The sequence below is a fragment of the Garra rufa genome, chromosome 2, assembly GCF_049309525.1.
Source record: "Garra rufa chromosome 2, GarRuf1.0, whole genome shotgun sequence".
In the NCBI taxonomy this organism is placed as follows: domain Eukaryota; kingdom Metazoa; phylum Chordata; class Actinopteri; order Cypriniformes; family Cyprinidae; genus Garra; species Garra rufa.
Genome location: NC_133362.1, coordinates 61,908,662 through 61,926,196, shown reverse-complemented (window position 1 = coordinate 61,926,196; position 17,535 = coordinate 61,908,662). Strand labels below are relative to the sequence as shown.

The 17,535-nt window shown below is 37.4% G+C and overlaps 1 protein-coding gene across 1 annotated transcript; it reads left to right on the top strand.

The window, feature by feature from the left end:
- The first annotated feature begins 2,839 nt into the window (after window positions 1-2,839).
- On the top strand, window positions 2,840-16,680 carry LOC141326024 (uncharacterized). The gene is made up of 2 exons (XM_073834733.1): window positions 2,840-3,218; window positions 15,782-16,680. The coding sequence occupies exons 1-2, from the start codon at window positions 2,840-2,842 to the stop codon at window positions 16,678-16,680; spliced, it is 1,278 nt and encodes a 425-aa protein (XP_073690834.1).
- The last annotated feature ends 855 nt before the right edge of the window (window positions 16,681-17,535 follow it).

The window sequence follows — 17,535 nt, the reverse complement described above, 5'->3', positions numbered from 1 at the left end:
CCTCTCTCTCCCTCATGTCTTGTCCACTAGCCCATATTAAACAACTAAACTAAATCCAGAACAGAATAGTGACTGCCCTACACTTCCACCTCATATTAGACCTACCTGCTACTTGCCCTTTCATTTCCTGATCCATCTCCATCCTCACACCTGAATAAAATTGACATCTCATTAAATATAGTTGATTTACACACATAGGCCTGGTTGAAACATGCATTAGTCCACTAAATAACTATTCATTGTTGTGTGTTGCAGTCTACTGTTAGCTTAAATATTCACAATTAGAAAACAACAACAACAAAAACAGTCTGTTTTGCACATCAGTATGTTGAAGTGATTCTCTAGTTACATCTGGCCGTGAGCTACTTGTTAATGTTGCCTATGACATAAGGGAAAAAAGGTATAGGCCTACGGTAGGCTACATCATAACACTGTGTCAAGAAGATTAACTGTACGTCATTTTGGCTTAGCCTACTATTGGTAATACTCATGAAAATGTCAGGCCTAGCAAGTAGTGTTAAAGATGATTAATAAATCAGTACATCTGATTTCACATCATGTAAGCAGCCACAAACCAGTCCCATCAGGATTTCCAGCCCCTTTTTGTTGTTTTCTTTACTTAAATCAAAAAGTCTAAACAGCTTAATAAAACAAAAACAAGGCAGACAGATTGAGAAACACCGTTTCCTATTTATTTTCTGTAAGAATCTTAACATTAGTACTGGAGTGTAAAAAAGTATTACCCCAGTACTGAGTGAGGCGAGATAATTAACCAAAACAAACAATCAAAATGTTTAGCAGTCACCCATATGCACAATGCACTGAGGACAGTCCGCCCCGGTCGACAATCGCGCCGGGGATGAGAGGACCACGGGCGAACCCCCGGAGAGGGCGCAGCGAGCACTCGGTCCACGCCCCCCCCGGTAAGCGACGAGGGCCGGAGCTGCGAGCCACCTTCGTCCCCGAGCCTTTCCAAGCCGGAGCCGGTCGCGGCGGTGTGTGAAAATGGCTGCGCGTGTCACTGCCACATAACAATTAATATCACAAACGATTTCTAAATCCTGACCTAGAACTGTCTGCATAAGCAAGAAATCACTACAATTTCAGTTTGCCTGACCAAACTAAGTTATGTTAGCTAGCAGCAGCACAGCAGCATCTAACGTTAGCCTTGTTTTCTGTGAAGTTATTTGTTTCATTGTAAGTTAGTTCATACCTGTTTCTGTCTTTCATCCATTTCATGATTTTCTGCCGCATTCCTTCAGACGCCTTCTCCTTTTCTTTTTTCCTCTTTCGAAACTGAGCTGCTGACAACTTTTTTCCCTTCTCCATCTTTCTTCAATCACCACATCAATCGCAGCGCCCCCCTCCCCCAACTGGGGTTTACAAGCACGAAAAGCCTAAGGAGATTGAGGGCGCCCACCACATTAACGTCGCTGATTATAGCAAATAGCAAATTTACCAGTGGCCAGGCCTTATATTTTAAACATATTTTGAGAATAGTCATGAGTTAAAATCGCAAGAAGACACACACACACACACACACACACACACACACACACACACACACACACACACACACACATATATTTATGTACACACACATATATATATATATATATATATATATATATATATATATATATATATGTATACATATTATTTTGTCCCATCCTTGTTTTGGCGCCCCCCCTGGCGGTGCGTCCATATGCACCGCATATACTGCATACCCCCTTTTTGCGCCACTGAGTTGGGTACCCTCAACCTGAATGGTTCAAGAGATATTAAAAGAAGGGCAGTACTTTTTGAGTTAATTAGACAAAAAGCATTAGATGTTATGTTTGTTCAAGAAACTCATAGCGACAGTTTTAATGAAATTGACTGGAAAAAGGAATGGGAGGGGGAAGTAGTTTTTACTCATATGAGTTCGGTCAGAGGGGGTGTGGCTGTTCTTTTTGCAAAACATTTTCTGCCTGTTTCTTATGAGCTGAAACAGGTAATACCAGGTAGACTTATGCTTTTAAAAGCAAAGTTTGAAAGTTTTAATTTTGTTTTCTTGAACTTATATGCTCCTAACAGCGGGCCTGAAAGAGTTAACTTCTTTAGTAATGTCAAATGTATTTTGCAGAATTGTAATTTTGATGATTATTTGTTTCTTGGTGGAGATTTCAATTGTACAGAAAACTATGTATTAGATCAGAACCACCTAGAGCCTCATGCTGCTTCTGCTCGTGCAATGTGTGAACTGGTGGAGACTTATGATTTATGTGATATATGGCGGGGGCTTAACAATGATGTCAAACAGTATACTTGGGCGCATACAAGAGAAAATGTCATCTCTCTAGCCAGAATTGATAGGTTTTATTGTTATAAGCACCACTTTAACATTGTGAAAAAATGTGAAATTTCTCCAGTAGGTTTTTCTGATCACTTTTTAGTTACTTGTCAAGTCTCTATAACAAATGTGAAGGCCAAAAGTGCCTATTGGCATTTTAATACATCTTTGTTAAATGATAAGAATTTTAGGGATGTCTTTTGTTTCTTTTGGGATAATTTTAAGTCAAGAAAACAGGACTTTGAAAACCTACGTCAGTGGTGGGATGTTGGGAAGGTTAAAATAAAGATGCTTTGTCAACAATACACTTTCAGTGTTACCCGGGACATAACATGATCTATGAAAAAGTTAGAAACTGAAATAGTTGAGTTACAGGATTTGGCTGATGTTACTAAAGAGCAAAGATATCTGGAGACCCTTAAGTCTAAAAAATCTATTCTTGTAGATCTTCTAGGAATTAAAGCACAAGGAGCATTGGTCCGATCTCGATTTTTAAATATTTCACAGATGGATGCCCCTTCTAAATTCTTTTTTAGTCTTGAGAGAAAGAATGGTCAGAGTCGTCACATTCACTGCTTATACTCTGAAGATGGACGGGAATTAACAGAACCCTCTGAAATAAGAAGGAGGGCCGTACAGTTCTATGCTGGGCTGTACAGCAGTGAGTATGTAGAGGATGATGATTTGTCTGCTCACTTTTATGAAGGTCTGTCCAGTGTTTCAGAGAGCTCTAAAAAGGAGCTAAAAAGGCCCCTAAGTGGGCAGGAGCTTTTCACTGCACTACAAGACATGGAGAGGGGTAAAGCCCCTGGTATGGACGGACTCCCTGTTGAGTTTTACAGGGAGTTTTGGGCAGTTTTAGGTAATGACCTCCTGGCTGTTCTCAGTGAGAGTCTTACTGAGGGGTTATTGCCTTTAAGCTGCAGAAGAGCAGTGATTACCTTGTTACCTAAGAAGGGTAACCTACAAGACATAAAGAACTGGAGACCAGTGAGCTTGTTATGCTCTGACCTGAAAATATTCTCTAAGACTTTGGCTAATAGGTTGAAGAAGGTGATGGGGCAGATCATTCAAATTGATCAGACTTATTGTATTCCTGGAAGATCTATTTTTGACAATGTTTGTCTTATACGGGACATTTTAAATGTTTGCAATTGTTTTAATGTTGATTTGGGTCTTGTTGCTGTTGACCAAGAGAAGGCATTTGATAGAGTCGAGCACAGATATCTTTGGAAAACTTTGGAGGCTTTTGGATTTGAATTGGATTTTATCAAAATGATCAAAGTTCTGTACCAGGATATTGAAAGTGTGTTGAAAATCAATGGTGGTTTGAGTGCCCCTTTTAAGGTTTTTAGGGGTATTAGACAGGGCTGTGCATTATCCGGAATGTTATACTCTTTGGCTATTGAGCCTTTGTTGAATAAATTAAGATCAAAAATTGAAGGTTTTTTTTTACATCATGGTGATATACATCATCAAATATCAGCCTATGCTGATGATATTATAATTATGGTTAATGGGCAGCGAGATATTAACTATATGGAGGGTATTATCAATGATTTTGGAATTATTTCATCTGCTAAGATTAACTGGGAAAAGAGTGAGGCATTGGCTCTAGGAAAGTGGGAACAGGGTTTACCAGTTTTACCTGATAAAATATGTTGGAAAAAGGGAGGTTTTAAATATTTGGGAGTTTATCTTGGAGACACAAATTTTCAGCAAAAAAACTGGGATGGAATTGTAGAAAAAATAGTTGGTAGACTGGCTAAATGGAAATGGATACACTCACAGTTATCTTTTAGGGGAAGAGTGTTAATAGTTAATAATCTAGTTGCATCGGTATTGTGGCATAAGTTGTTTTGTGCAGATCCACCAATAGGGTTATTAACTCAATTACAAAGAATTTTCGTGGATTTCTTTTGGGATCGACTACACTGGATTCCACAAAGTGTATTGTTTTTACCAAAGGAGGAAGGCGGGCAAGGCTTGGTGCATTTACCAAGCAGAATGGCAACATTTCGTCTGCAGTTCATACAAAGATTCTTAACAGGCCCTGTGGATCTGGTGTGGAGAAACCTGACTAGAGTTATTTTGCAAAAGGTGGAAGGACTTGGACTTGATACTGCTCTCTTTTTTATGGATTACAAGAAGCTGCACCTGAATGGATTATCTTCTTTCTATTGTGGACTTTTTAAAATATGGGGACTCTTTATGTCTAAGAGAAAGGACACTTCGGACTCATTATTTTGGCTTCTGGAGGAGCCCCTTGTTAAGGGGTCCCGCCTAGATATAACAAACGAGGTGTCTGGCCTCTCTCATATGCTGTGTGCCTCCAGAACTGTGAAGCTAATGCAAGTAGTTGAGGCGGCTGGTCCTGATTTAAGTGATGTTGCAGCAATAGCCCTTTTGCTGGGGTATAAGTCAATTCGTTGTATGAAATCAATATTAGATTTGTGGAGAAAGAAACTCAGAGATGACGAAATCTCACTACTGATGGATTTTGGAAAGGGTGTTCTGGTTCCTGATACAAAAGATCCTTTTCCGAAAATTATGATTACTCCAGATCTGAAGGGCATGTCAGGTCCTTTACTAGACCTTCATGAGCTGCAAGACTTGGATTTGAATAAGGTAAAGGGGAAAGTGTTATATCGTTGTTGTGTTAAAGTGCTTAATAGAGCTATCTTAAATGGGAAAGATAATACAGTTTGGAAGGAAAAGTGTGGGATGGGTGAAGGAGTAAAACCATTTTGGAGAGTATTTTACAAACCACCATTGATAAAGAAATGTGGAGATTTGCAGTGGAGAGTTTTACATGGTGTTGTGGCGGTTAATGCATTTATTTCTGTGATTAATCCAAGTGTTAACGATCAGTGTGTGTTTTGTGGTCTAAGAGAAACTGTGTTCCATTGCTTTTCAGAGTGTGTAAGACTTAGACCACTTTTTACTTTGTTGGGTCATTTGTTTTTAAAATTTGGTGAAAAGTTCACACTTAATGCTTTTATTTGTGGAGCAGGGTATAGTCAAAAACAAAGGGTAAAATGGCAGCTGATTAATTTTTTGATTGGTCAAGCAAAACTTGCAATTTATATGAGCAGGAAGAACAAAATAGAGAATAGATCTGGTCAGGAAATTATGTGTCTGTTTAAAGCCTATATTAAGTCCCGAATCCTTGTTGATTTTAAATATTATAGCTTAATGAGTGATTTGATATCTTTTGAAACACTGTGGTGCTATAAAGGTATTTTTTGTTTTGTGATGGAAGGGAATTTATCCTTTTCGCTTTTTTTTCTTTGAAGTGTAATATAAGATGCTTTTGGAATTTGTGTATTGACTGTATGGAATAAAGTTGTGTTTAAAATTCAAATTCTCTCTCTCTCTCTCTCTCTCTCTCTCTCGGTGCGCGTGCTCTCTTCAGGTGTGTGCGTCGGCGTGCGTGTTCCCTTTTTAAATTGTTTGAATTGGTAAATTGGCAAGACAAAACATGTGCCAATTATAAACTTTTACTCTATGTAGTTAAATTTAACAGTTAATCCGTGAATCACATGCGTGCCGAACCAGTTTGTTCCGTACGGATCACGGATCATCATACACTCAATTCGGCTAGGTAGACATCCGCGCTAAACTATCAAGGTGAAGGTCATCACAGTTTACGTAGTTTAGACCCAGCTCCCAACCCAACTTTGAGAATAGATTAACGGCGATATTTTTTTTATCGCCCGATAAGAGTCTCACGTTAACGCAGCACGTTAACGCCGATAACGGCCCACCTCTACTATCTACACTGTATGATGAATAAATCTCTTCCCCATGTGGCGCGTTAAGGCGATGTAGCCACTCTATGCGTGTGTTTATACCGCGGCAAGTTTCGGAAGCATCCTAGAACCGACTCTCTGCACTGCATCGCCAAAGTTAGGCGCCTTTCTTGCTATCGTCAAAGGCATCAGCAACTGCACTGTCAGAAAAAATGTGCAAAATTTGTACCTTCAGGGGTACAATGGCTTGTCACTGGGGCAGTACCCTCAAGGGTACACCCGTTGTACCCTTTCACATGGGTACAAATCTGTACCCTTGCAGTATGTACCTTGCTGAATTTAGTGCTGGGGTACCATAATGTCTCTTTAAAAAAGGTACAAATTCGTCTTTTTTAAGGGTACTGCCGCAGTGACAAGCCTTTTCTACCTTATAGTGGCAAATCTGGACTACATACAACATTAAAAAGGCCAGGATGCTGTTTATCACATTTACTAAACATTCAAAACATTACATTCTCACATTTTTCACAGGATGAATGTTTTAAGCTCTATCACAATGTCATAACAGGATGTATATTGCAAAATTTTACTTTATAATAACATTTTTGAGTATATATTTTTTTAAAGCAAATGATTTTTTCCAACAGTGCACATTTCATTAATTGATTATACCCTAACATTTTATCACAAAATAAGCTCTACCTCAATGTGTCTTAACAGGATGCAAATATTGAGCAATTTTTTTCCAAAAACAATTATTTATACTATTTCTAACTTTTTAAAACCTTTTATAAAATTGTAAATATCAAGAATATTAAGCTTAATATTACATTTTTTTCATAATCAATAATACATCCCATTAAGTAATTTTTTTACTGCATTCTACATTTTCAAAAAAAAAAAAAAAAAAGTTTTAAACATTAAGAATAAAAAAACAACCTTTTCCCAACAGTACACATTTCATTAATTGTAACTTTATACGCGTACATTTTTTTGTTATCACAAACCCATTTTTACCAAACGCAGTACTACACTAATACACAGTAGTAATTGTAACTTTTTAAACATTCTTGGGGATCACAAACTACTTATTTATCATAAGCAGAGTACACAGCAAGGGCCTGAAAGTCCATCTCTTGCCCTGGTTTTATAACACTTCATTCAAAGTCAACTTTTACTGCGTATGCATGGAACTGTGAATCATACGACACTGGTATTAAAAAAAAATTGCCACACAACATATATACACACTATTGACATTTAAAATGCATTGAATTTGGTAAAATAGAAGAATTTCCTCTGCATGGACAGTCAACTTTGAAAATATTGCATACTTCACACCAGGGGCGTCGCTGCGTCGTTCTGGGCCCTGTGCACTGACTCAGCTAAGGGGCCCCCGCTGTACTACGTTCCAGGGGGGGGGTTGATCCTCGGGGGCCCTCCCCACACTTGGGGCCCTGGTAATTTAGTCCCCCTTTTCCCACAACTACGACTCCCCTGCTTCACACTGCCAATCGTCACTTTTGAAACACTGAATCTAGAAATCTTCACCCTTGTGCATCGATATATTTGGCATTTTTAACACAGGATATTAATTATTTGGGTAATAGTTTTTGGAAGGGGCTTGCCACCCACCTCAGTTATCTTTGCTATGGCATGCTGCCAGGAGGTCAGGGAATTCACTGAAGGCTGTGCATTGTTGTGATCCTTTCTTGCACAACTCCACACAATCCACTTTGAAAAGTTGTACCCTCTTGGAGAAAGCCATTTTCCAGTCAGTTTCTGCCAACTGTTTGGTTGGGTATGGTATCAGCATCATACTGAGAAGAGAAGAAAAGAAAATATTAAACATCTATCAGTAAAACAATGCAATGTGCTGTTTTAAATGTTTTAAGACAAATAATGTAAACATTTATGCCATAAACTACCTTGTAACCAATCAAGGTGTAGAGTTATATTCGAGCAATTTTAAGGCATAAAGATTTTTTTTCACACAAAGAAAAAACATTTAAATATCTAATTTTGGTGATCAAAGATGAGTTTTAAGGGATACAATCTGACTACAGAGGGACTATCAGTTCTTAAAGCTTAATAGATAATAAATAGATAATCACAAAACCACTATTTGTTTATACTGTTTATGTCAATACCTAGATCTTCTGCAAGCATCTTCTCGCTTGCTTCTTGTAGACTTCATCCAATGGCGCATTTCTTTGAACAAGCTGAAGCACCTTGGGCACAATACTGGTAAAGCCATCCCTGAAGTGCCGGCTTAAAATGACAGTTGATGAATGCATTCGGTCAGCTTCATCACACAACTGAAAATTTACAAAAAGATAAAGTTAATCATTTAAATTAACTAAAAATACTTCAAAACAATCAAATCAGACATTTTAATATTCTTTCATTGCCATTTCCCTTTAGTAATACAAATATTTCTAAGATTGAATTCACAAATATTTGTTTACCTGAAGATTTAGAAAATTATAACTGTAAATTATCATTATAGCATACTGTTTATTTATATTGACATTCAACATTAATTTTAAACTGATAACTGAGGATGTTCATCTGTCTTATCTTCCCTGGCTCAAATTTGTAATTTTGTTAATATTTTAATCAATTTAAATATTTATTAACATAATGATAAAAGCCAAAATATTAAATGTAATAAATGTATATTGACTGAGTAAAATCTACTGACTTTAGCAATCTACTACTATTACATTGCTATCGGTGACAGTTAAAAAATGGGAGAATCCCTTGTTTTTGCCTGAAGTTTGCAAGCTGGTAACAGAAAAATAATTAAAGATACCTTAAAAGTCTTTCAAATTTTCTTTTTTATAGCATTAATTCAGCCCAAAATTTTTGTTTGGTCATTAATTATTAATCTTCATGTCGTTCCAAACCAGTAAGACTTCATCTTCGGAACACAATTTAAAATAATTTTGATGAAACTAACTCTAACTCTCTTGTGTGTGCTGACTGGCCACCCTGCTTTTAAAAATATTGGCATCAGGCATTAAAAAAAATCAATACGGTTAACCGCTAAACATAGGACAAATATAATACACAGAACTCAGTGTTATACTTACATTTCTGTAGTTGAAGTTTGTTGATAGGCTTCTGCTGGCACTGGTACTAGTGTTACTGTTACCACCTCCATCTTGTGTACAAATTTGTTAAATCCACCTTATTTTCTAAAAGGAAAAAAAATGCATAGTCTGTGTGAGCTTGAGGTTTTAACAGCAACAATAAAATCTCTGTTTCAATGGACATTCATCAGTATAAAAACATTGCTTTAATTTAGAAAAATACACAATAACTTTGTACTTATACACTTCCAGAAAAAGGTACAATACTGTCACTGGAACAGTACCCTAAAGTACAAAAGCTAAAAGGTACCAATATGTACACTTAACGAACTAACAGAGAACTATACTTTTTTTAAACTGAGAGTGTATGATTAAAAGCCAAATTATTTAAATTTGCAGCTCACAGACTAGAAACATATTTCACAAGTTGTGATAAATAATGGTAACTTAAACCAGTTTTACTTGCTGTCCTTGGAAGGGCTCGATACGACAAATGATTAGGACTCTCCTGGACTTACGTTTATAACGTTAGTTAAATATGTAACGTTACCAAACAAAACTGATATAAATCAACACGGATAATATTCGTAATGTATATAATTCCAGAAAGACTAGGAGAGGTGTTAAAATAAAAAAAAAGGCGTTCGCTCACATCCGGAGTGAATACGGGTAAATTAACGTTAACGTAACGTTAACATTAGAGTAGTAAGAACATTTTGGTAAACTGAATTTATAAATCTATGGTATAAGCAAGCACAAAACACGATATTCCTAAGCTTTTTCTATGGCCGTTTCACCGCTGTTTTGTCAGCGTCTCGTGCCATCTCTCAGTGGAGTATGAGTTAAACGAAAAATTATATCTTAATTTCCGGCAAAATGATAAAAAAAAAAACAATTGTAATAATAACAATAAGCTTAAAATGTAATGGCAATGCGTTGGTTTTGCCAGGTCAGTTTTCGAAGAAAGGTTTCCCTCACGCGTCAGGTAACGTTTGGCCTGGCTGCAGACGCAATGTGAAAGGTCCCATATTGTCAAAATCTAAATTTCCTGGCTTTTTTCATGATAACTGAGGTCTAGGGGCTATGTAACTACCATATGAGTTTCAAAACAGTCAATCCACTGCAAACTGCACACAGCCTGCTTAAAGCAGCTGATCATTTTCACGAGCCGCTGAGACTTCCGTAACGATGTGACGTCCGATCTACTTAAGTCACCGCCTTGAGCGCCAACCACCGTCTCACCCTCCTTTTGTCAAACCCAGACAACGCATCCATTCCATTGAGCAACAACACGAAAACAAGTCGAGAAAAACCTGTTCAGACGATAGATGTCGAAACTACATCATTGCACAGGCTTCAGAACAACGTGAATATAAGAGACCAATGGCACGTCAACTTCAGCCTCTTTCACACGGCGATTCCGGTAAATACACGCATAATGTGTCCCATGATTTGTTCCGGAGTTGTTTAATTTGGTTCGTTCACAGTTGTTTTCCGGAATCTGTGCGTGCTTTTCACACAACCCATAAAGACATGTGACATCTGGATGTGAGATGTAATGCGACGCGTACGTTTCACTAAACTGAAACTAACCTGAACAAACTGTGCTTCAGTGCTGATAGTGAGGAGCTGGCTCTGCCTGATCGCCACTTCATTCCACTTTGCACGTATTTTTTCGTTGTGAAGAGTCGCATGATAACGTCATCATCACTACAACACTGCCTTTATGGTTCTGGCTTTTGTTCACACAGCGCTCGTTCCCGTAATTTTCCAGAATCAGCGTGCATTGTGAAAGGGGCTTTACTGAAGCAACAGTTATGTAGCTTACTGCATTCGGTGTTTGAAAAAGAAAAAAACATTAATGATCATTCTGAAATATCCTGTTGAGTATCAGCAGGCTAAGCTCTCTCTATGGCTCTGGGCTCGGCTAAAGCACACATGACCGTAGTTAACTGTGATTGGCCTGGTTGTGCGTCACTCAGAAAACAACAGGCTAATCAGAAGAGAGGCTCATGAATATTAATTAGATGGGCCAAAATCGACCTGTTTTTGACAGAGCTCCTAAAAAAGGAGCTGTAAAAATATATTGAGATGGATTTTGGCACTTATACCGCAAATATATATTCTTAAGGACATCAACAACTAAAATAAACCTCCAGAAATGTGTACAATATGGGACCTTTAAGTTAACATAAATCGAAAGGGAACCAACAGATTTTCACAGTACTTAAAGTGCCCCTATTATGCCTTTTCAAATATGATATTTCATGTAGTGTGTCATGTAGCTGTATGTGAACATAAACTATCTGCAAAGTTGTGACGCCGACAGTGCACTATAAATGAAGTTTTTGTCTAACAAAAAAAAGAGTCGGCTCACATTCGCCTAAACGAGTCGTCAGCAATTCGAATCTTTTTTCTGTAACGGCCACACGTCACGAACTACACATTTGCGTAATGTCCGCCCACATTCAATTTCGCGAACAACTTGCCCGCCCACAAACAGTAGGCCTACCATTTTCACGTGGATTACATCATGTCAAGAAGACGCCCTGCGCTGTGAGAGTGAATTTGTTTTATATGCCCTTCCAAAAGATGAAACTACCAAGAATGAGTGGTTAACATTAATTTTTTCAACACCTCAGCAGTCCAATGCCAATCTTGTGTTGTGTTCGCGTCATTTTACTGATGACTGTTTTTCCAATCTTGGGGAGTAACGTTACAACGCGAGATTCACCAAACGCTTGGTTTTAAAAAATGGATCAGTGCCCAGTTTATTTGGACCGGCTTGCTCCTCTGAACTTCTACCTGTAAGTATGATTAATAATTGTATTTTCTAGCGATCGTTCAAAATACGTCTTTGTGTACGTTATGGTGTGTAACAACCCCGCACATGTCTTGGTAAGCGGCTAACTTGCGTTTCTGTAGTTCTGTTGTTCAGCTGTGAGTGCAATGTAGTCTAAAAATTGTGATTGATGCAGATTGACTGTCTGTCTGCCTTATTAGTTTAAGTAATGATAATGATAAACAATGGCTTAACGCAGTGTTATGGGTTGTACGTTACAGTGTTGAAGTTCACAACGTAGAGGTGTGCCCGGTTCACTTACAAAAGCAAATTGCAAGTACTTTCCACAGTTATAATATGACACCCACTGAGAAACATCCTGCTCCAGTCGTGCTTGCAAAACAGTTTCTTGTCGATGTGCCACTTCAACCGTTTCATCGTCAGACTCCGGCTCGAATTGATAGGGTAAAATCGAGGCTATCTTTTCTATGCATTAACAGGTCTCCACAGCTGTCGTTCAGTTATGCCAATGGGCGTTTCGTTTTGCGCTGAAGCGGTAGACCAATCCAAAAGGACTGCACCATCTGACCAATCACAGCAGTGAGGGCTCACTGAAAGGAGGGGTTTAGAGAGACTGATTCTTCGAACTGCTTCAAACGAGTCGTTTACGAATCATTTAGAAACGGGGTAAAAATAAATCTAATTTTTGAGAAAACTAAAGTGTTTTTTGAACTTGCATACATGTAAACCTGTTTTAAGAGACTATTACAACAATATTAACTACCTTAAACATGGCATAATAGGGGCACTTTAAAATTAAACTTACCTCTAAATTTCTGTGCTTTGCCTTCAGTGACATGTATTCCAGGCAGCTTCTTTCCGTTTTTTGAAGAAGATCCTCCGTGCCTCCGTCCACAGCGTCAGAAATGAATTGAATGATGTATTTGAACTGAGGCAAAGTAGTACACCATATAATGTTTAATAAACGTTAAATAGTTTTGTCTACTACATTGTGCTTTTGTTATGTAATATTAATACGTGTATTTGTTTAACTCTACATTAAAAACAAAACTTAAAACAGCTCTTATATCAGTTTAAAATTACAATTAAAAATGCAGACCTACTTTAATACATATGCTTTACATTTAAAAGTTATTATCTTGATGTCTGCATAATCACTAAAATGTAATTTACGTGTGTACTGTTCAGAACTGGTCAGAAAGATGCAGGCTCTTGAGCATATTTGGTTATTTTGTGCATCTCTTCCAAAATAACCAACAACTCTGTTTAATTTTGGGTCACTATTTCATAGACATCTGGCTTACTCCTTTGGTCACACAAGTGATTGTACCTTTCTTTGGGGATTAAATGGTACAAACATGGACCCTCTGGCAGTTGGAAACATATCTGTATCTTTTTTACCCCTAAATGGTACATATGAGTACTCTAAGGTGCAACTATGACCCATTGAGGGTACAACTTCACCATTCGTACCCTAAGTGTTCACAAATGGACCCCAACCGTACCCTTTTTTTCTGACAGTGTGGAGATATCTCTAACTATCGTCTATGTCTACAAACCCTAACTTGGTGGTTCTTCAAGATCTTGACTGTAGCCTATTTCTACCGTTTTTTTTTTTTTTCAATATAGTTAGTTTCATTTCTACAAATGGTGCAAACTCTGCTAGATTATAGGTAAAAGATTCCCATTCCCTTGCCATTCTGTGATCGGCGATCGGCAGATCATGATCTTGGTAATCGGTGATCGACCCAAAAAAATACTGATCGGAGCATCTCTAGTCTTATCATCAGGGTCTAGCAAAACGATCGGTTATTTTCTATGAAAAAAGTACAATTTATATACTTTTTAACCTCAAATGCTCATATTTTTTAGCTCTGTGTGTACTCTGTGTAAAGATTATAAAGAATATGAATATTTAGAAAAAACATTTATTTTTAGAAAATAAACGATCGTTTTTCTAGACCCTTCTTTCTTCAAAGCCCTTTAAAGCTGCATTTTGGAAGTTCAAACTCAGGGGCACCACAGAAGTCCACTATATGGAGAGAAATCCTGAAATGTTTTCCTCAAAAAAACATAATTTCTTTACGACTGAAGAAAGAAAGACATGAACATCTTAAATGAAAAGGGGGCGAGTACATTATCTGTAAATTTTTGTTCTGAAAGTGAACTACTCCTTTAAGTACCATGCTCGTTCACGTTCATGGTCATTTACACTCATGTATTTAACATGAGTTCACACTTCATCATAATTGAAGAAACTGTGAGCATGTAACATTGTAGTTCTGTCAACAGTTAGGTTATAAAAGTACCAAAATCCAATTAAACTGCAAAACTGTGCATGTATGTACAGTCAAACCAAAAATTAATCAGACACCTGATATCACTTTTGATGTTTCTTTCCTAGTGGGTGCAGGACACAATGTGTGCGTGAGAATGGCAAAATAATTATACCCAAAACTACTTCATACGGTGGACTACCAGAAAAAAAATAATAAAATATGGGACCAAAAGTTATTCAGAGACTTTGGCCTGCCTATGTTTTGCTTTAGTGCTTATTGTTTAATTGCTAATGCAATCCGTGATGGACAGATCGACAACGGCTGGTCTGTGTGGTAATACAGTACATTGGGCAGGACATCCAAACACTCACCTATCATTCATCGACCTCAAATACGGCTTATCGCCCTAAAATATTTAAGTAGTAGCAAGTTGACATGGCAGTTCAATCTAATGTTAACATAGAAAAATGCGTGCAATTGAAGTGCGAAGTGTGGAAGCTGAATAATAGCCCATTTACTGCATGATAGATGGGGCTTGCCCTTAAAATACTCCTTCATGTTTGGTCTTACAGATAAAAGTAATACATCTTTCAAGTCTTTAAAGACTCTGTTTTTATTTGTGTGCACTTACAATAACAACGAAACATTGCGCTTTTGTAATGTATTTAAAATAAACTGTGCTTCCTGCCGTCTCGATCTCTGTGAACTTGAAAGCAAAACTGTATACTTCAGGGGTGTCAAACTCAGAGAAGGGGCAAAAATTTAAAACACAGTGCAAGTCACGGGCCAAAACAGATTAACATTTTATTGAACAGACTAAAATCACTTTTTGTTTAATCAGAAATCTGAATTTGAACCACCAGAATACTGTAAATATTCTCAATAACACAAATTAAATAATAAAATAATACATTTTATAAAATAAATTAAATTAAAAAAAATATATTTTGTTCAAATAATTTTCAAAAAGAGCACATTTCAGATATAAACAAGCTTGTGAAAATTGTGCAAATCTTGCAGATAAAACTGTATGTTGATTTCAGGAAAAGGTACAAAAAAATAAAAATAAATAAATAACAAAAATATTTTTCTTTTCTTTTTTATGTCATTTTGTCCTTTTGGGTTGTTTGGCATCTTTTCTTGGCTACAAGTTCATTAATGTTTTGGGTAAGGTTCTGAGCTGTGGAAACTCTGGAGTGGAGTGGAGGTGTTCATCAGTGAGACGGCTTCTGTGTGCGTTTTTGTTCATCTTCATCAAAGAAAAAAGTTGCTAACACAAATACGTACTACCAAACATGCAGAGCATTTTATCGTGGGCCGGATGTGGCCCACAGGCCTTGAGTTTGACATGTCTGGTATACTTGCTTTACAGACATGAAAAATATGTATATAGAGAATGAAATGGCTACTCAAATTTAACCAATTCAAATAGAAAACAAGTAATATCTAGCAAACATGTTGGTCAATGTTTTGATATCTGTTTCTTTTTGCTAACTTTCATTTGCCTTTTTTCACCGTAGACCTCATGCCGCTGAAAGAGGAGAGCATAATACCGAATGAAACTGAAGATAAAGAACAATATGAGACTCATCATGATTCTATAACTGGAGAAGAGTCTTTCAGTTACACAGTTCACATTGGAGAGAAGCCTTTCACCTGCCAACAGTGTGGAGACGTTTTCAATAGAAAAGGAGAACTTAATGAACACATGAAAGTTCACACTGGGGAGAGACCTTTCACCTGCCAACAGTGTGGAAAGTGTTTTACTCAAAAAGTAGGCCTTAAAAGGCACATTATAATTCACACTGGGGAGAGCCCTTTTACCTGCCAGCAGTGTGGAAAAAGTTTCAATAGAAAAGGAGCCCATAAAGTGCACATGAGAGTTCACACTGGAGACAAGCCTTACACCTGCAAACAGTGTGGAAAGAGTTTTACTCAAAAAGGAGGCCTTATAAGGCACATTATAATTCACACTGGGGAGAGCCCTTTTACCTGCCAGCAGTGTGGAAAAAGTTTCAATAGAAAAGGAGCCCTTAAAGCGCACATGAGAGTTCACACTGGAGAGAAGCCTTACACCTGCAAACAGTGTGGAGTCAGTTTCACTCACGAAGGAAACCTTTACAGGCACATGAGAGCTCACACCGGAGGGAACATTTTCACTTGCCAACAGTGTGGGAAAATATTCAAAGCAAAAGTCAACCTTAATAACCACATGAGAGTTCACACTGGGGAGAGCCCTTTCGCCTGCCAACTGTGTGGAAAGAGTTTTAATCAAAAGTTAAACCTTAAGAGGCACATGAGAATTCACACCGGAGAGAAGCCTTACACGTGCCAACAGTGTGGATTCGGTTTTACTCAAAAAGGAAACCTTTACAGGCACATGAAAAAATTACACTGCATATTTCAACCACAACCTTGAAGAGCACATAAGGATTCATTTGAGAGAACTGTTTTATGTCAGCAGTGTGAAAGGAGTTTCGCAGACAGAAGTGAGTACCAGGAGAATCTGGTGTATATTCAACAGGATTCTATATTGACCGTTAGAGGTGGGCTACTCGATCTTGGATTTGGACTCAAGGGTCATTCCGTGTCAACTCAACCAGAGGTCCCCAGCTCAAATTTTAGATTTTGCTAATATTTATTCTGAAGAAAGATAGACGCATACAGTGATGAAAACCAAAATATTAAATGTCATGGATGAATAATTACTGAGTAATCATCTATTTGTAGAGCGAGCAATTTAAAATGGCAATTTTCCTCTTAGATTCAATAATTTTGTGATATCTTCTTGAGTTATAGGCATAAATAATATTTATGGCACTCAGACTTGTATGCAGTTTCTTTTGACAGAATGAAACAAGATACATATCTAGTTTTAGCATTATTTGTTTTTCAGACATTCCTTTTTAAAACAAAATAAGTATATTTTTTCAAACTGACCAACATTTGGTTTTTGACCACTGGAAATTTACCACTGGAAATTTACTCCTGGAGCCATATTGAAATTCCAATTTTATTAAAGGGACACTCCACTTTTTTTGGAAATAGGCTCATTCTCCAAGTCCCTCCGAGTTAATATGTTGAGTTTTACTGTTTTGAAATCCATTCAGCCGTTCTCCTGTTCTGGCGGTATCACTTTTAGCATAGCTTAGCAAAGGTCATTAAATCCTATGTGTAACATCTAAGGGATAGTTGACCCAAAAAATATTTGATTATTGTTTAATTACCATTAAGTACTGTATAAGAAAAATGACTTGTAGCCGACTTATGAGCT